This window comes from Ascidiella aspersa, chromosome 3, assembly GCF_963924565.1.
Source record: "Ascidiella aspersa chromosome 3, kaAscAspe10.2, whole genome shotgun sequence".
NCBI lineage: Eukaryota > Metazoa > Chordata > Ascidiacea > Phlebobranchia > Ascidiidae > Ascidiella > Ascidiella aspersa.
The window spans coordinates 5,873,058-5,894,061 of record NC_139449.1 but is presented as its reverse complement, the minus strand read 5'-3'; the positions used below and the strand labels follow the sequence as shown (position 1 = coordinate 5,894,061).

The 21,004-nt window shown below is 39.0% G+C and overlaps 2 protein-coding genes and 1 pseudogene across 2 annotated transcripts; 2 read left to right on the top strand and 1 right to left on the bottom strand.

The window, feature by feature from the left end:
* The first annotated feature begins 1,601 nt into the window (after positions 1-1,601).
* Positions 1,602-9,833, top strand: LOC146158227 (sialin-like). Its single transcript, XM_083384788.1, has 12 exons — positions 1,602-1,664; positions 2,089-2,296; positions 2,839-2,948; positions 3,749-3,907; positions 4,672-4,759; positions 5,273-5,359; positions 6,111-6,238; positions 6,725-6,889; positions 7,374-7,503; positions 7,973-8,059; positions 8,976-9,130; positions 9,663-9,833. The coding sequence occupies exons 1-12, from the start codon at positions 1,602-1,604 to the stop codon at positions 9,831-9,833; spliced, it is 1,551 nt and encodes a 516-aa protein (XP_083240914.1).
* Positions 9,834-10,286: 453 nt separating this feature from the next.
* Positions 10,287-14,349, top strand: LOC146158226 (solute carrier family 23 member 2-like; annotated as a pseudogene).
* A 2,955-nt stretch (positions 14,350-17,304) lies between these two features.
* On the bottom strand, positions 17,305-20,451 carry LOC146158225 (uncharacterized). The gene has a single exon (XM_083384787.1). The coding sequence runs from the start codon at positions 20,449-20,451 to the stop codon at positions 17,305-17,307; it is 3,147 nt and encodes a 1,048-aa protein (XP_083240913.1).
* Between the last annotated feature and the right edge of the window lie 553 nt (positions 20,452-21,004).

Below are 21,004 nucleotides of genomic sequence, written 5' to 3'. Positions count from 1 at the left end.
TTTTTTTAATATAAGCAACTTCATATTGAAAGGGGTCTAGAGTACAATAACCTTATTCAATAAAATATGCACACACGTGTTACCAACTGTAATCTAGCCCTTCTGAAGTTGCTTTTTGACCAACGATTACGGCTTACACATCGGAAAGCCATCACACACTCACCGAGTCTGACGATTAATGATGCAAGCAGGGTCTTTAACAGTATTACTAAATTTTGTTTCTAGATTGTTCTTTTGCAATCATAAAACAGAACAACATATTTTGCCCAAACAAGTGTAATTTTTTCCATAGACCCCTGGAGCATGGTTGGGTCGACGTTACAGCAAGGTAAGGGTCTGGGTATTCTGTATTCTCCTCGCTTTCCTGGCAACCATTCCGATGGAAGACAATGTGGCGGTTTGTAAACGTTTGGGGAGAACGTCTTTCCTGCGTCATGAGCGTTTGCTGGCTACAGCGTTTGTCTTTTTCTTATATTCTTTTATAACGTTGGGTTACCGGAATTCAAGTCTTCACAGGTTTTAGGAGTGCTTAACGTTAATAACTGCAGTTCGACCAACTTGATTGAAGATACTTCAACCGTTTTTCAATGGTCCATTTTACGGCATACACAGCTGTTTGACGAGACACATTTTAGCTTCGCAAACACATAAAAGGATTGCAAACGTCAATGTTAAGCAGTAAAAAAAGATAAATGTAAGGAACGAAACGGGTGCTAATGACTTTATATAAGCTTTATTCTACCGTCAAATTGTGACGTTATTAGTGTTACAGCAATAAGTAGTAGTGTTAAAACAAATAAAAAATTAATAAGATGTTGCATATAAAGCGTTATTTCTAAATGATTCACAGATATTTATTCGCCTCTCTATATTCTACAGACAACCCCGGTCAAGTGGCGATGCGAAAACGGTGTCACCGATCGTAACACTTAAATTCAACAAGTTATTTTAGCGTTTTCAATTACATTGAAGTATTCACTGCAGCCATTCGAAACGTAGTTCACTAAAGTAGCGTTTCTCAACCTATGGGTCGCAACTCAACATTAGGTCGCTGTTTGAGTTGGCTTGATCGTTGATTGTAGTAGTTCACATGGTTATATTTAGTAGGATAGGTTCTCAGTAAGATTGCTTCAAAATTTTAGGAAATTGCGAGAGAAGGAGGTATTTTTGTTCATAATAATTAAATCTTTATTCAATATTGCTGTTGTCTTATTTACGTGTTTTCACTATAAGGTTACATGTTGAGTGACAAAAAAGTTTCAGTGAAGATAATTAATTGGGTCGCCTAAGCATTGCTAATGTACTTAAGCATAACATTTGGGCCGCCGCGAAAAAAATTTAAAAACACCAATTCAAAGTCTGGTAGATTGTTAGCGTTACAGGCAAACTGCTAGTCTGCGCAACAGCTGACTTCATTTGCTTTTGCATGTTTTACATTTCTGGGCACACTTATATTTGCTCGCTTGCGCAACACTTGGGACTTTACTTACGTTTGCTCGTTTCTCAAATTGTATCAGTGTTGAACGATATCTAACTATACCTTCTTGCCGGCGTTTAGATTTTAGCAGAAGCAATTGAAAGTTTTGTCAACCTAAACTGATATGAAGATCAAAGATGAATACGCGATCGCCGGAGACAAAAGTAGATGTTCTATATTTCCTAGGGTGAGTTATTCGACTAATAGATCAAATCTACTCTGGGGCTGTATTAAGATACTTTGTTTTAAATACATTGTATTTTGATAGGATATAGATCTTATGTTATCGACTTACATTATCGGAGGTTTGAACTAAAGTTTTATTTAAAAATGTTTCAGGCACACTGTTTTAAACCAACCTGGTCGAAATCTACTGTTAAAACTCACATTCGGCGCGTTTAATTTAACCCAAACTTAAATCGAATATTGTATAGACTTACTAAATGCGAATATTTCCTTCTGTCTTTATCATTGTCGTAAATTAGGTAGAATTGAGAAAGTTGAAGATCGATTTTGCTAATTTGACCATAGTAATGCGGCCTACCGGTTGAGAAACGTTGCTTTTAGAGTAGAAAGCTATTTCTTACTACAGATGTTGAATGTTGTTCCAGAGTTGGCCAAACTGCATTTCCGCCCGCTACTCGTTGGCCATGATGGGCTTCATGGGAATGTTCACAGTCTACTCGCTGAGAGTGTGTCTTAGTCCAGCTATCGTGGCTATGGTAAACTACACGGCGGTTCAAGACCTCAACTTAAAGCAGGCGGGAAATCAAAGCGGCACACCGGTAGCAGATACCTGCCCACACCTTAAGGCAACTTGTGAGTTTACTAAATCGTTATCTACGACTTGTCATTTTGAAATTACTTGCTAGACAAGTTTTTGTTTTACAATAAGTAAAGTTCGAAGTCACTTTTCAAGTTAAATACCAGCACTAACATCAAACAGTAAGCGTAAATCAAATCAACCTTTATGTTGGCATTACAATACTGGACATTGTAGATACGACATTTGCAAATATTAGATTTAGTCAGGTTTCAAATCAAGACTTTAAATTGTTGAAACGAAATTAAAAAAATTTCTGATTTGTGCTTTTCAATTTTTTTATAAAATTGGAAAAAAAACTATTGTAATAACTAATCAACACGCTTCTCTATGTTAATGCATACGCAAATTTGGAAATTAAAATTGTCAATTTTCCAAATTAGGATGTTGTAGGTGGTCTTGTAATATTAACGTATATTTTGAGGCTATACAAAGTTCAGTTTGAAACGCTACTACAGCAGTTGTTTGAGATCGTTACTTCTAATTTACATTCTTAGTTTGTTTGTTTTGTCGCTTTAACTATGTGCTTTGTTTTCAGCCAATTCAACCACATCATCAGTTATAACAAGTGGTGGTGAATTCATCTGGGACGAAAGTGACCAGGGACGAATTTTGGCCGCTTATTTTTACGGATACGCTGTGACGCAAGTAAGATTCCAATCTTTTCATGTATAGTTCTCCGCTAAAAGTCTCAGACTGTCAACTTATTGTTCCTATGTGCAACTATATACCGAGTTAATATTCACTTGTTGTGATATATGTATTCTTCCGAACTTCAGAAAACCTATTTTTTTACTTTGTTTTTACTTCTGTGTTTACCGCATCACTTTGTGTCACCACAAATTTGTAGTTTATTTTTTATATCAATGTTTTATATTTGGTATGCTTTTATGTAAGCTCATAGCACTTCACTATACTTTATATTAATAATATTCTGGCGAACGCCACATTTCAAATATTATCATTTTTTACACATTACTTAAGCAATGAATTTTGGACGTTTATTAATTTAAAAAAAAAAAAAAATAAACGAATATTAATGTCCTATCCCCGAATAACTAGCGGCCATGCTCTTTTTCAAAAGAAGACACGTAGGCACCATAGGTTAGTCACTTTTGGCACGATTAAACTGCAAAAATAATATTCATAAATATAAAAATCTTACTCTTTCAATAAAAGCCTGATGCTGGCTAATTTAGATTGCTTTGATTGATGTGTAAAAAATTCTGATCGCTATCTGGTTTACATCCGGAGATATTACGCAAATAAATTTCGAACTGCGTGCTTTACTTTCGTTAGTCTATCCACTATAAATGTGATGTAAATGTGTGCTATGTTTGTTATTTATGAAACTATGACCGCCCCCCTATGTGTTTTTTTAACACAAACAAAATAACGAATGTTCAATGGCGTTGTATTGTCCATCTTGATCATATTTTTATCACTAGACACCAGGAGCGTGGTTGGGTCGTCGATATAGCAGGGTAAGGGTCTGGGGGATCTGCATTCTCCTCGCTTCCCTAGCAACCATTTTGACGCCCCTAGCAACATCCAGCGGAGGACTGGTCGGTATTTTTGTGATGCGATTTCTTGTCGGATTTTTCTCGGTAGGTATTAGTCTGTATTTTGCCTGTTTTTATCTTAAACTAGATCACGTTGCCTAAGCATTGACGAGAAGTGAGATTTTTATTTTTAAGTCTTGGGCACTCGTTAAACCCAATGTTAGTTTAAGAAGTAATAAACGCTGTCGCAGCTTTTAGAAACGCATTTTTCTATTTAACTCTTCATTCAACAACGAAAATACATGAAATATATTGTAACGCATTATCGTGCAGTGAATTACAACGGAAATTGTCTAATGTTGATTTACCCTCTTTGTAAAACTATACAAAGTAATTCTATCAATCATGTAGAACGGGGTTAAGGAAGCCCAAGAATATCGGAGCTATATTCCCCACCAAGTAGTAGCATTACTCTTGCGATACAAGGTTGTTGTTAGTGCTGTCTCAATGCCAGGTTACTTACCAATTTCGGTCATGGTTTGCAATCCACGTAAAGTATCCTACAGTACCTTGAATGGTAAATATCTCCGAAAATATTGAAGAGCATTTGAAGGCAATTAATATCTCCAAAGCAAAACTTTGTTTAATAACGTCAAGCGCATTACCTTTGGACGTTCCAATTTGTCAACGTTTCTTAGATACACTGACCTGGTAGTCATGTATAGAATCGAACAATGTGCATTTTTTGGCCAACACATCGGAACAAAATACTAAGTGTGGGCCATCCCTATTTGTAATATATTACAACAGCAAATTGTTAGCATTAAACTTGTGCATAAATAAGCTGTAGCAATATACCCTTGTTCCAGGGAGTGTCGTACCCCATAATGCATGGAATATGGGGAGATTGGGCGCCACCTAACGAACGAAGCAGATTGGCTTCCATTCATTTCGCGGGTATGTTTGTTTCTGGCATTATTGTTTTTTGTTTGTTTACGAACGTGTTCGATTATTTATTATTTATAATGGCATGAGGTATTGCCGAAACGTTTGTGAACAACGAAATGTTAATTTTATCAAATATTGTTGCTTTGATATTTTATGGATGAGTGTAATAATACAAATACGAGTTTTCAATGTTAATACTAATACAAGTTTGCCGCTATCTTGAAAACTGGCGTAAAGTTATCTGTATGATATCGCTTTAAAATATGTGTTAAAATTTTCGAAAATTTTTTTCGATAAAAAATGTCTTATGGATCGTATTGATGTCAGAATAAAAACTTACATTGATATTAAAGATTATTAACATATCAATGTTTGGAGTACGGCATCCCCGACCATATCTCTGACGGTGTACGCTATGAGTTTTTGTTATTTTTTTCTGGGTCAAAGAGAATCATATAGGGTTCATGCTCTTAAAAGTAATCTTGCACTCATGTAATGCATAATACTCTATTTTATTTGAAGGTTCTTCAGTTGGTGCCATCCTTATATTTCCTCTTTCGGGATTTCTGGCAAAAACCTGCGGATGGCAGTCGGTGTTTTATACCTCAGGTAGGTTAAGGCAGGGTTTCCCAAACTTTTTTGGACCACGGACCACTATTTGTGAATATTTTTTCGCGGACCGAAATGTAATTACTTACACAGTTAAATTATCCTATAACTTCACTTGGTTTCTCAGCTCAGCCTCACAACAATTTTTACTCACTAGTTTTCGCGCATAAGTAAGATTTACGATAATGGATAGCAAAAGCTTTCGAAATCTTCGAGCTGTGAGCAGATGTGGCAATTATTAAAAGGGTACGTATTACGTAGCCCACTGTACAACGTATATGTGTGACAGTTAATTTCTCGTCAAATCGCCACGGACCACATGTGCAGTCGTCGAGGACCACCAATGGTCCGCGGACCACAGTTTGGGAAACCCTGGGTTAAGGAACTGTTAAGTGGACTGAAAATTTAGTTTGATCCATGGGAAGAACAAAAATAATCTTCAAACAACATAAAGTTGATTGTACTAACATAATGTGGCAAGCATGGGCGCATGGTTGTTTCTCGACACGCTCCTCTTTGTGCCTGTATAGCTCAGTTCGTAGAGCGACGGTCCCGGTATGACTGGAGGTCGTGAGTTCGAACCTTACTGCAGGCTAGCTGTTTTGCTAGCCTGCCCTGCTTGCACATTGATCGATAGATTAGGTGAGTCTGCGATGGCTTTTCGGTGTACAAATCTTATTTTCTTCAAACTTTCTGATTCTTGTAGCATGAGATAAAGAGTGTTTTGTTGTATAAGATTTTGTTTTTGCAGGTAGCTTGGGCTTGGTTTGGTCTGTTTGCTGGTTACTGCTTGAACACGACACACCTGCAGAACATCCAAGGATATCAATAAAGGAGAGGGAATACATCCAAAATTCCCTTGACGAGAGTGCTGGCAGTGTTAGTGAAAGGAATGTAGAATTTATTTTAAAACATAACCACAGTATAAATTTACTCCAGCAAAATAAAAAATTGGAAATAATTTGAACAATACTTTGGCACATAGTAAAAATATCAAAGCCCATATAGGAGTATATATCGCTATTCATTTTTAACATCTTTGTTGAAATGAAGAAAAGATGTTCGAAACGTTCAAGATGATACCTATATTTCTGAATGGGCTTTAATATTCTTATACGCCGTACTAAAACCTCCAACAATTAAGCTCCGATATTTTGGCACAATCTTGTTACAAAAATATTATATATAAGTAATAATAAAGTAGTTGATAATAATCTTGAATTAATGACAAGCTTTGCCCAAAGTTAAAAACAATTATTTACAGTAGAGTGAAGCGAAAATGTTTCAGTATTTTTCACACTGTTTGGCGATACAGTCTAATGCTAATGAATTAAATACTATTGACCATCCGATGCTTTTATGAAGGTGAAAGACAAAAGAAAAAGGGCAGTGCCCTGGAAAAAGATGTTCACTTCTCTTCCGTTCCTTTGCGTGGCGTTTGCTCAGTTTGCAAGTAACCTTGGCAGCTTCATGGTGATGACGATGTTGCCCACTTATTTGGCCACGATACTGCACTTCGATGCAAAAGCGGTAAACATTTGACCTTTCCCGTTGTTCTATCAACATGCTCATAAAAAAAACAGAATAAAAATACTGAAAGGAGTCCGCTTAGCTAAATTGCCATTTATCATTAACTTTTGTTGCAATTCTTACGGTCAGCTGATTGAAAATTCGTTTGTCGAACCCAACACATTGATTCGTTTGAATTAAGCTGGCTAATATACCAACACCAGCTTTTCTCAAACCATAGAATCAAGCCAATAAAGTCCGACAAAAGTTTATATTCGGCACGCGATCAAAAATCTTAACAATTATCCAGCCCGCGATGGTCAGGTCTTATGTCCTGCCCTTAATAAAAAAAATGGTGACCCTTTGCGTATTATAAATGTTAAAAATAGCTTTGTAGCTTTATGTGAGTTACCGTGCAAACAAATGAACTGTCTCCTGGTTTGATGTTCTGCATTTGGACTCATTGGTTCTTCTATTTAAACCGTTATTTTTATAATATTTGTAGAGCGGTCTACTGAGTTCCATTCCGTTTGTTCTCAAAGCAACTCTGGCTTTAACTACTGGATACTTGGCCGATTGGATTATTTCAAAAGGAATAAAGACTATTTACGTTCGAAAGGCTTTCGGGACTGCCTGTGAGTGTCCAGCCTTGTTTATTGATTTATACGTATATAAAACATAACTGGCACTGTTTACAAATTGTATTTTAATGTCGGAAAGTTTTCGTACATCCGTGCATCATATAACAGATATAGATTTATTAATCTAATACTTTTGAATGTGCGTGTTTGCACTATTTTTAGCGTACTTGTGTAAGGCTCGTACCACATGCAATCAAATCTACCGACATGTCGATATTTTTATATATGCTTTTTCCCTTTCGCCACAAACGAAAACCGACGTTATTTTTGAAAAAAGTTAGTTTTCAATGAAATCGTCATTTGGTTAAAGTGGCAGACTTTTCGATCCCTAAGTATGTTGGCCTGCCTACTTTTACAAGCTCTATCAGGCCTTAGCCTAAAAAACATACCCTAAAACACATCTGTACTACGCCTGTTCTTTACTTAATCCCAAAGTATATTTACCCCAAATTTTTTAACGCAGCCCTGATGATCCCGGCAGTAGGAATTCTGGTTGTCAGTTTCTTGGATTGCAACGTCACAGCAACGGTTGTATTTTTCACCGCAGTGGGTGAGTGGATTCTTATTGTTTAATTATAAATTTATGCTAAGGCCGACGTAACGCCTTTAAGTACTAATGAAATTTTGTAGGGTTGGTTTAGAATCTGGCGAAAACAAAAATAACACTTATCGTTAGATTACAGTTGTTGTACACGTATGTGTGTGTAACTTCATGACTGAATGTGGTGCTGAAGATCCACTTCAATATAAAGTTCTTTGTACTAGCATGTTGCAGCAATCAATGATGTCCTGGTTGACTCGCGACTCGCTCCCCACTAAGCCTTTGTAACTCAGGTGGTAGATTAACGGTCCCGGTATGACCGGGGGTCCTGAGTTCAAACCTCACACGGTATATTTGGTTTTCTAGCCTGCTTTGCTTCCATCATTGATAGAATCATTCAGCTAGTCTGTCGAAAGCTTCCGGTGTACTATGACATTTAAGCCGTTTTCGTTGGTCAAAAAGCTACTTTAGAACAGTTTTTGTACTCGTATGTGTGATTGCGTGTGTGTATTTTTCATTAGAGCAAATTTTTACAAAATAAAAATAAAGGCGGTATGTTCAAAATACCAGAAACATTTATATTGCCCAACAAAGACAGGCGCCGTCAAATTTAAAACAAAATTAGGCAAGGGCCATTCCGTTTTAATTTCTGACTTCAGTAAGATTGTGTAAGACTTTTCCCGAGTCCCGAGTCTCACTGCAAGTTGTTAAGGTTAAATAGCATAGAGCATTGTGTAAATCTTCCCTAAAGCATATTGTGTATACCCTCCCTATTTTAGTTATTGGCATGAGTGTAATACAGCGGAACTTGGGAAATCGGTAAATTCGGCCTTTTGGTTGTTTGTAACCACAGCCTCCCTTCAGCAGACGAAACGAGTGTATTTTATGTTCTAACACATTTTTAAACGAATTTATGTGTTCACAGTGGGTATGGACGCCTTAACCGTTCCCGGTTTTAAGACGTGCCTGGTTGATATCGCCCCTCAGTTTTGTGGCATTATGTTCAGCGTGGGAAACACCTGGAGTAGCATAGCAGGATTCGCCGGACCTGAGATAGTAGGAGCCTTCCGAGAGACTTATGTGAGTGCTACTTGTCATTTTAGTAAATGCAGATTTCTCGTCATTCAAGGTTATCATTGCTAGAAATGACCAACATGCTTTTTGATTTTATTCAATAATAGCCTAAACTTTAAAACAATAAGCCAATATTGCTAACTTTACGTTTATTTTAAAACATAGGTCGATACAGTTTAGGGCGTACCGTATTTCAAGTTCTGTCTTTGGGGGGAATTTTTTGTACACTTTGTGCAATTATCTCAAGAAATTACTTGTAGAGCATATACTTAATATCTCGCAGCTTATACACAATTATTAAATTATAATTAAACACACGAGAATTTTGCAGATTTTTATCAACTTCTTTCCGAGACTGTAAATCTCATTAAAATGACCAAGCGTGGCGACCAAACATATAACCAGTCTAAAGGTTGCATCTTTCCATTAACAGTTCATTCCATCAAATTATGTCGCAACCAACTGTAAAACGAATACTATATTAAACTTATTAACGCTTCAATGCTTTATCATTTCATTTTATTATCGCTTCCGCCAGAAAGCGAATCCGATTTACGGATGGAGAGCCTCGTTTGCCCTTGGATCAGGGATTTATCTTCTCGGAGCAATTTTCTTCCTCATCTTCGGTTCGAGCGATCTCCAGTCTTGGGCCAAAAATCACCAGGAGGAAATCAGTCTGGAGGAAACTAAGCCACTTAGTTCTAAATAAGTTTCGCAAAGTTTTCGATGAAATTTAATTTGCCAATTTTTCTAGAATGAGTTTGCCTTGATTTGATGCGCCGTTATAAACAGTTGCAAAAAATTTATGCCAAGCGTAATTCGTGTGCATCCTTATCGTTTGCATTTCTATAATAAAACATCTGTTCGTTTCAGTTTATGGGTTTATTTTGTTCGTCATTGGTTTCTTTTAATATTTACGATTATTTTGTTTGCCGTCCAAAGCAATAACAGTACAGAAACGGTGCAGGTTTTCAAAGTTTTATGTCGGGCGTCTGTAGTGTCTTCGTATTGGTGCTGGTGCCGACTGCATTCAATTTTTTGTTTTGTTATACTGTGTTTAATGGAGTTCAGGTCTTGATGAGGACAAATTTGAGTTATATACCACCTTAAGGTCGTATAATTTTCAATTTTTACCACTCTGTTTGACTAAAATATTGACATGATGCATAACGTATTTGTTGATCACCTCTACATCGGCATTAGTCGCGTGCACGATTCCCGTGTTTGTTGTAGTATTTTGAATTTGCCTGCTTTGTAAGACTCTAATTCACCTAGTTGACATTTTTGAGTTGAAATTACAGTTTAATATATTATGCGTGAGTAAAAAAACAAATCATATAAAAACACGTTTAGCTGAACAACTTTGGGTGCATTTGACAGAAAAACCCTGAAACTATCGCCAATGGGATTCATACGGAAACAGCGGTATGTTTTTACTTTGTTCGTCTCGCCAAAGTGTGCTGCATTTATAGGATCGAAACGTGACTACAACGTCGCTACTTACAGCAACTATAAGGGCATCACATGGCTTATGCTAACCAACATGTAGTTGATAATGCGAGCAAGTGCTAACAGATAGGTCTACATAGTCTACGGCAAGAAGGCGCATTAACCGCAACAAGGTAACGTAATGTGTTTCGTATTACAATATTGTTCATATTTTCAGCCTTAGTTAATTATTATAGACTAACATTAGAGATAATTTGGTATTTTACTGGAGTATTTTTGCTTATCAGACGCGCTGTGTAAGGTGAACAGCGAATCACAATCGTTAGGGTCACTAACCTTTTTTTCGCCAATGGTAAACTTAACTAATTGAAATACCACCAAACATATAGGTATTCAATATAGCATATTTCCCTCTTCGAAGACTTCCAATCAGCAAGGCAGCACGTTCACCTTTCTTTCACCAGCATTTGCAATCCTCGTGTTGCCCCACAACATTTGCCCCCCGCCGTTACCCCTCGACCTTTAACCCCAACTCTTCGGAAACATTGTACAACGACACGGACGGGACGATCGTGAATGGAGACGAGCTTTGGATGCGCAGGATGAGAGAGGTATGGTCACTCTTGGTTTTTCAACTCTATGTAAAAGTAAAATACAGTAGCACGCGTTACGTTTGTGCAATGATGTAGTTACTGTAACCTTCTATGAATAAAAGGTTTGAAATGACAAGTCTTGACAAGTGCACTTAAGTCACTTTTTTCAAATAATTTGAATTCAATTAAGTATTTTTGACGAACTATATGTAAATGACTTAATATTACTAATATGTAAAGAATATTGTGTAATAATGTCGTATGCCTACAAATAACATAATTTACAAAGTTACAAACAGTGTCGGGGCACACAGTTCGGGAATGACTTCTATAAAGTGTACGTTGTAAACTTGTATAACATGACAGGTTTTATATCAAACGTCGTAGTGTTGTTGTACCGCAGCTACATAACCCAAACACTTATGTTAAAATCAGTGTTGTAAACAAGTCATTTAAAATATTTAAAGTCTCAATGCAAATCTTTACTGATATAAATCAACCCCCAGTCGAAATCATTGCCATGGCATATCAAGTTCAAGTCATTTCATTAGCATAAAAATGGAATTTGTCAAATTAAACAACACTCAGCATTCTATCAAATCGCAACCGTTAAAAAACAAAACAAGTTGCCAACACACTTTTTTTCAAATTAATAAATACCTTTATTTGCCTAAATTAGTTAAGGTTACGATAAGTCAAGCCACAGTCACCAAAACTGTGTTTAATGTTCCCCTGTCTCAAAAATTGGTCACAATTTATACGACTACTTTAATTCCCAACGGATTTGCACACATTCGACGCTTGTCATATTTGTGACCTGGGCTAACTGAGATGGCCCGCAGTAGTTAAGTTGCGCATTTAATGCAGACTGCAGTACTAGGTAGGGATGTCCGATACCTGACTTTTTATTTCGATACCAAAACCCGGTATGTTAAAGAAAAAGTATTGCGATCTGGTCCGATAACAAATCGCGCCATTATATGCTCAAACCAGACGAAATTGAAGCATTCAAAGATCAATTTTCGAGATCATCACACCGATATAAGATTTAGTGTTGGGTAACCCAATGTTCTTTACCTGCTATGTTTTAATAAATTACCCTTTCACGATAATTTTTTTGCGTTGGATCGCAAATCAAGGCTGAAATACTTATAACAATTTCAATATCGGATCGGCACCGATGCCAACATAGTATATCCGACACGTGCCAATACTACCACTTATCATCGGATATGGCTCTAACATCTCTAGTACTAAGCATAGTTCCATAACCCTGATCTAACATTTGAGATCAACTAATTCTCTTAAGTTCCAAGGTGCCATTGCCGTGGCGGCTTGCGTTCAACTTCTTTGCGGTATGACCGGCGCGGTCGGATTCCTTCTCAGGTACATTGGGCCCCTCACGATCGGTCCTGCCATTACACTTGTCGGATTGAGCCTCTTTTTTACTGCCTATCAACAGGCGAAGGCGCATTGGGGCATTGCAATGTTGTAAGTAAATTTCGAGGTGTTTTTCAGGTTGTTATTTAGATGAAAGATGAAAAAGTCAACGAGTTTATTGACAGCCAGTCTGGAATGTACGTTTGGTATTGTGTTGCCGAACATTACCTTTAAAGCCACCTAGTTTTTTTCATACACAAGAGGCCTTTACGAAGGCTTACCAAAATTCCTCAGCCTGATCATGAATATGGCACAAGCAAAACCAGGCTTGAAAAACAACGCTAAACTTTTTTGAAGCATCTTGTGTACTATATAATGAGTGCCGGTATCGTCGTCCAGTGCGACTCCACAAGGTCTTGACGGAGGTTATAGTACACATTGTGTATATGTACGCTTCAGTTGTAATATTCTTCAAGGCAATCATTTAAATCATGATGTAATTTGTTTTTGAAATTGTTTCGGCGTTATGTAAATCACGTCCTATAGAAATATTGAAAACTACTCGTTTAAAGTATTAGTTTGTGGCGTTAAACATTATAATATGTTTCTCTTTGTGCAGTACGCGTCATTCGTGATGATACTGTGTTCGCAATACCTCAACAACGTAAAAGTACCGCTTCCGGCACACACCAAGAGGAAAAAGTTCCACTTCGCAAAGAAGGCGATTTTCAGAACGTAACCGGTATGATTACAAAATACAAGACTATAGAAATCTCTAACGGAGCTTGGTTGGACGTTTAAATGACGTACAATAATAATTTAAATGTCTGATTCGCAATCTTGAATGGAACAGCATAAAGTGAACTTCTGATCTTTGGCAAGAATCGCCAAATAAATTTTCCCATATGCCCGTTAAAAGTACCAAAAAAAAGCTTAAACCCTACTGCAATTTTCCCCTAAAAACTACAAAACTAGGTCCAACTGTAATTAGGCCCTACTGTAATTTCATAGTTAAAATGCCAACATTGATTTTTAAACGATACTATTAATAGTTATTGTATTTCCAGGTTTTGTTTGCCCTCGCCTCCGCCTGGCTGCTGTGTTTGATTTTTACTGTCACCGATGTTTTTCCAACGGACCCAACCAACCCATATCACAGGGCTAGAACCGATCTGCGATCAAACGTGATCTTCATCGCACCTTGGTAAGTGGAAAGAACTAAAGCCCTTTTGTAAATGGAGCACATTGACTTGTAAAATTACGGTATAACTGCAACCCTATAAAAATATAATCACCTATCTAAGCGAAACATCGAATTTCGAATCGTTTTTTAACGATGGTGACTATTTTCTTTGGAATAAAATAGTACTTTTGTATGGCCCAAGATTTGTTATAGTTAATCACTCCAGAATAGTGTGTTTGTTTGCATACCTCGTTGCACAGTTGGTAGGGCAACGGTCCCGTTATGACCAGAGGTCGTAAGTTCGAACCTCACTGCAGGCTAGTTGATTTTTGCCTTGACTTCATTGCCCTATAATCCTGATCAGAATGACTGCTTTTGTCAAGCATTTCAGAAGACATCCTCTGTGATAGGAACGTATTACTCTGCTTTGCAATTTACCCAGGTTTCGCTTCCCCTACTCCGGCCAGTGGGCAATACACAGGGCCACGGTAGCGGGGTTCGTTGGAATGCTGGCGGCTGTTGTGGCAGACATGCTTGGGTCGGTAGGCGAGTGGTACGCATGCGCAAAGCTGTCGGGGACTCCGAACCCCCCGAGTCATGCCGTTGACAGGTTAGTATGAGAAAAGTTGCAATTGTAGGTTTCTCAATATTTATGGGCCTGACTGTTCCTGGGTGGATTAAAGCAAACCCGGGAGTGATTCAGACCGGATCCATAGAAGGAGATCAAATAATCACCGTGCTTCTTGAAACCTCAATCGGGTGGAATGCTGGCCTGCGTGTTAGATAACACCATGCCTGCTTGAAAGACAAACATACATTTCGTTGAAAAATAACTGTAAACGCTAGATAACTGTTGTGCTTTCAGACTTGCTGGGTGCTTTACTTCAGAGTAGGAAACTTAAGGCGAACACGTTTGTAAGCGTATCACACTCAGTGTTGCGAAAACTGGCAATCGACTAACCGTAAAATCGAGGCGCAACAACAATTATAAAAAAAACACAAATCTTTGAAATGTTAAGAAATACAAGCAAGCCTAAACAGTCAATGCAAAAGACAATGATAATGTAATACAATATGCTAAAAGTTCATGTTACCAATTGGAAATAGAGAAATTCATTGGGCCTAAGTAAATTAACCAATCGGTATTTCAAGGACTTAACGTCAATTATAGCAAAAACTTGTGTTCTTAAAACTTTGTCTATTTCGTTGTATGAATTTTGGCTAACAAATGTCGTACCAACTTCTTCATAGGGAATTTACATTAAATGCAAATCCAGATAATAAAATGAAAACAAAACAAATTACGTTCATCACTTGATTGTACTTCCCTATTTTATCACTCATATTAAAATCAAAGCACAACCGGACATAAGCATTGATTAATAAGAAGGAATGCTAATATTTTTTAGATTGGTCTTGAACTGTGCAAAATTTAAATTCAAAAACTCCAAAACCTAACTGTTGTAAAAATAGGGAAACCCTTGTTTGTGTAAAGCAAGATAGCTAACATTATTCAAAAGGGTGCAATTCACGTTTTTTGGTGGTCGCATTTAAACGCATGAATACCAATAACGGCAAATTGATATCCTGTAAAGGTATACAAAGTAGATTTAGGCGAAAACATACTCCTAGATCCCAACCAAATGTGTTCAATAAAGTAAATTCAAAGCAAATTAAAACATGTGCTTGTATGAAAAGAACAGAATGCGAACGTGGAATTGTGAAATACCGCAAATCGTAAAGTGGAACCAAGATTGACAATAAGCAAGCGTTGGCGGAAAAAGTCGCCGCTTGCTACGATCTTCCTTTTCCCACAAATTGCTGCAGGTTTGTCACACTCTTATGCTAATTATTTGATAGTCTAACAAATTTTGGAGTTGCGTTATACTTCGTTTTTAGTTGTTGGAAATATTGGGTGTCTATGACCCGCGGGCCAAATCCGGTTCAAAAAGTTAATTTTACTGACCTTTTTGTATGTGTCATTCCGTGGCGTATTTTTGCGAAACTAGAGCAGGAAGGTCACAAATTTTAAGAAATCATGAAAGCTTTGATACCAATAGTCTATTTTCTCGAACCTAGTTTACCATGCGGACCTTTTATTTTGCTTTAAGGAGCGTGTTCTCCAACCTATATATTATAACAATGAAAAAACACACTAAAAGATGTTATATACACCACTTTAAACTTTATCCACTTCAAGGGTTACACAGAGCCCTATCTGAGAACCCCTGCTCTAAATACTGTTTATTTTATTATTCATAAAAAGATACATTCAACGCCATTTTGTTTCAGCATATATGCTATACTTTCAAAGTACATTCCGTTTTTACCCGAATACGGACGGAAGAACGTGCCAACACCAGAATACGACAAATCTACGAAGTTATAGATTTGTTATGTTATACCAGAGGACAACTTTGCTTCGAAATAAATAGAATCTCATGCTTACGCTTAAGATCACATCACTGGCTACGTTGGTGTTCGATATTTAAATTCCATACCGATGTTTGATAAAAAACGTAAACACAAATTCAGGTTGACAAACTTGTAATACTGCTTTCTAGACCTATTGTGTGAAGTGTGTCATTTGTGTTCCCAATTTGGTTTTAGTATAATCACCGGCTTTCTTGTAACCACTCAACTTTTTTGTGGCTTTGAACTGTTTTTCTACACTACTTAAGAGTGGTGTTTTAACATCTCTTTCACTAAAATCAAAACAATTATTGTTGACGTGTACAAATGCCCATTAACCGCAAACATTTAGACATAGGCCTACATTAATATTTGCTTGTTAGTAATTTGGACAATTTTGGATTAGAATTGCTGTTGTGGAGCATAAATACTATTGTATTTAAAAAAATAATATATATATTATAAATGTACAACAGAGAGGCGTAATAACTGTCGCATAGAGCTCTGAATTTGATCGTGTTTTCACAATAGCTAACGTGGTCTATTTTGCCGAAATATGTAAATATCAAAAGAAATCTAGCAGGACTGGCTATGGTTTATATTATATATTCATATGAATACATCAAACCTTTTCAAAGCTTCATATATATTTGTGCACATAACTTGGAAAATATGTGATTTAAGATTACACCATTAAAGTCTGTTATTCGCCCTGACAAAGTCACTAAATTCTAGAAGAATTTTCGAATCAACTTTAGGCCAAAACGTAAAACAATTCATGAAAGCCTTTAAAATATTGCCGTGCATTGTAAACCAGAATCGGTGTTTTGTGAATATGTTTGGGTGTAGGGGCGGCGAGTTTTCATTGGCTGTGATTTACAAAGCAACAATGGAATCGCTCTGTTCGTTGTACGCCATAATCTGGTAATTGGTATTGCCCTAATAGAAAATCTTGTCCTTAAATATAAATAAATCGTTTTGTGATATGAAAAGAAATCCTATCAACGTCAGTACAATCAAAGAAAAGCTGAAAAATTAACAAACACAACAGTAGAATAAAGTAAACTTAGAGAGGAGATTTGATTTGATAAATTGATAAGAGGCCAGTTTATAGAACGGCATTAAGATAGCCACACGCAAGGTAAAAAAAAACTGGTAAAAACTTACATATTGAAATTTTTCATTACAGTGCCTATTCCTACAAATGAACTCGCTATAAGTCCGCAGAAAACCTCAGCCACGACCAACCTCAATCTCCTCATGTGGCCTTCGATTTTAATTGAAGCTATTTGTTCAGCGCTAAAGTCGCTCAAACCTTTTAACGATGGGTCGCCTGCTTTGTGACAAACGTCAAGACAAAACTTGTAATGCAATGCAGCTTGTGCGTTCATCTCGTTAGCTTGATAAGTCAGCCCAAGGTTAAAATGAGATTTGGCGAACGATGCCAGGTTTGTGGTCTCGCTGTCGAAATCCGCCCCACATGCTTTTTTTAGAGCGTCTAAATCTTCGTGGCAACAGCGCAGTGCCTCTTTGTATCTTTCTAACCGCATCAGCGAGATGCATACCATTTGGCGAAAGCCGGAATCCGGGATGCCACGATTACTGTAATATTCCTCGGCCTTGTGCGAGACTCGCATGCAATCCTCGTGCTGTCCGGATTTGTCGTAGCACAGCGACAGGTTCGTCCAGCATTCGATGATTTTCTGCTCAGCTTGGCTGTTCGGCTCCCCAATCAACAATTGGTAGGTCTGAAGCTCTGATTCAAACAACTCTGCTGCCTCGGAATACTTCCCCATCTCTTTGAAGCAGATGGCCTTTATCTCGCGACATTTAGCGGCAGTCTCGGCAGCAAGCAGCGTGGGACTGCTGGCGAATATTAGGTGCCGCTCCCTCATGTAGATCAAGTCCTCCTCTGACAAAGCCATTTTAACCATGCTTGATACGTGGACGTGTTCCTTCGCGACTTCCACCTGCTTCAGTGCGTTGTTTGCTAGTTCAAGCGCCTCCGCATATAGTTCCTGACTTTGTTTAAGTTCTGCCATACAGGCGAAGCACTCGGCCGTTTCGATATTGTTAATTTCCGTTGTCTTTTTGAGTATTGAAAGAGCGGCAGCAAAATAATGTTCGGCCTTTTCTAAGTCTCCAAGATTCACGTAGTATTTTCCTAAATACAAGCTCTGCGAGGCAACGTTGGCGTCGCGCTGTTCGTTGTCCGCCATCTTGCGGCAGACGCCCAAGCACTTTTCTCTCCGTTCGAGGGCGACGTCGTAACGCTGAAGCTCAAAGTAGCAGGTTGCCGAGGCGTCCAGGCAAAAGTAGGTGAAGGCCTGGTTGCTTTTCCACTTGTACCAAATGCTGTCTAGAACTTTCGCCGCTGCTTGAAACTTACCCAGTCGCAAGTAGCACAAAGCTACGCACTTGAGGGTGGTCAGGAGCGTTTGCCTTCTGTGTTCTGTAGGAGGGTTGATCTCCGCCGCTTGCTCGTAGTATTTGATCGCCTCTGTGTATTCCGCCCTCATAAAATGGCAGTCGCCGATCGTGTTGTTAGCTAATCTGAGATAAACCGAGTCGATGTTCCTTTCCTCTAAGAACAACTTGGACCCAGTTATGGACTCGGTGTAATTTCCCACCAGATAGTTCTGCTTTATCAAGCAGCCAACGAACAGCCGCCAGTCCTTCAGGTTTTCCTCTTTGGATTTCTCTCGAAGCCAATTCTCGCACAGCTCAATTGCCTTGCGGTGCATTTTCAACGCTCCGAGCATTCTTACTTCGAGAACGCTCGGGTTAATCGGTCCATCCTCGCCCGGGAAGAGGTCAAGGCCGACCGACATCTGGAGCCTACAAGTGGCGACCAGAAAGCGAACCGTGTTCTCGAGCCCGAAAGTCTGCAGCAGAAAATCGCGATAGGGAATGTCGTGCCTTCGCGTGTCCAACCAGTCAGCTTCCCCGCAGCCTTCGCTGTACAGTCGCAGCCTTACCTCGCAGGCCACAGCCACAGCGAAGAGCAAGTCGTCCCGCTCTGCGTTCTCGTAATCCATTTTGGCCGCAAGAGACCGTACTACGTCGAACGACGACTTAGCGAAGAGGCGGTGAATGCGCGCCATCGATGCCACGAAGAGGGTCACGCTGCGGTAGATGATGCGCTTCATGTTCACCTTGGGAACGTTCGTGATCGTGAAGAGTTTCACCACCAGATTGAAGTCGCGCCAGTCCTCTTTCACTTGTTTGCAGAGCTGCTGGCGCGAGAAGCCTGAGTGGAGAGCTTGTCTGACGCCGTCCTCAAACTGTTGGAATACACACCTGTCGCCGCAAACATAAGCAGTCTTGGTGAGCATGTCGGCAAGGTGATAGCCGTTCCTTATGTCTTGGTCCTCAGATAGATAAAACAGCATGTCGGACACCGGTTTGATGAGCTCCACCTTCCACGGTTTGTGGTCTGTGGGCGGCATGCCCAGCGGGAACTTACACGCAAAGGGCACCATACCGTCGAAGCAGATGCCGCGCGTTGTGTAAGCGTCAAAGAACCAGTCATTTCCACTCGCTGGGTCATTGATCAAAGGCAGGGAAGCGTGCGGTACCAGGGTCTCGCCCATATTGACAACGACCAGCTGGAAAAGCACGGTCATCCACCTGAACGTTTCCAGCACTTGGACGTAATCGTCGCGCGACTTTACGGCGTCATCCAGAACGTAGATATGCTCGAAATCTGAGAAGGGAGTTATTTCCTTGCGAGCATACGAACCCATTCCGACCAGGGCGAAACGACAGGGCGCGTCGCCGAACGCGTTCAGGCAAAACGCCATCACGTCCTTCATTATCTCCCCATAGTCGATGTATACCCTTTCCTGCAGCGCCTCTACGGCCCTCGTCCTTTGGTTACAAAGCATCTCTTCGCCAATATGATTCAGGGTTTCGATTACGATATTTCGCATTGCTGTCGCTTTACGCTTGCATCTAATGACACAATCATTAAGCCCATCTGCTATTCCATCTGAGCCTAAGGCCTGTGACAAAACGCGGGCGCAAAGAACTTCAAGGTCTTTTTTAACCTCTTCCCTGCTGTCAACGTTCCTGACCAAGGCGGCGTTGTACAGCACCGCGCTCCTAATCAGCGAGATTTTCTCTTTGTACGGGTCGCTTTCTCTGTACAACTCTGCGATCTCGCTGTACGCTTTGCCCAGTCTGTGCAGCACCTTTGCCGTCTCTTTGGGGTCAATTTCTTTTCCGTTCGGGTGGCACTTGTCCTTCAGTTCAGCAGCCAAGTGAGCGATCTTTGTCTCTTCCAAGCTCGGAATTGCCAGACCTTCCATGTTGCACAAAAATGTTACTCAAAATGCTGTTTCGACAAAAACAACAACAATGTATTATCCCAGTGTAGTCAGTTTGAAATGACACAACACCAGTGAAGTCATTTATAGAATGATATAAGCACAAGTCCTGACTTTTTCACAACAGAGTTGACTGTAAGTCATCAGTTGCCCAAGTCAAGCCCCGGTCAAGTCATTATTAGAGCAAGTCAACTTCAAATCAAGTCATTGATACAAGAATAAAACCTTAAGCTATAGGTGAACTCGTCCTATATTGAGCAATAACTTAACAACCAATAAAAAAACTGAAGATATAGCGAACAAATGTTTTTGCACGCTTTTATATAACAATGAAAAATTGGAATCACTTAATTTCAATCCAAGTTAATTGACTCAATGATGTCCAAGTGAAGTCATTTGTCAAAAAGTATTATGTTAAGTAATTTTACCTAAAGGACGGACATGAAAGCTGCCCCGGACAACCTACTAAAAATAATACACTGCAAATGCGAATCGTGTCCACCTCACTGTAGTTGCCGGAGATGTGGACTACCAT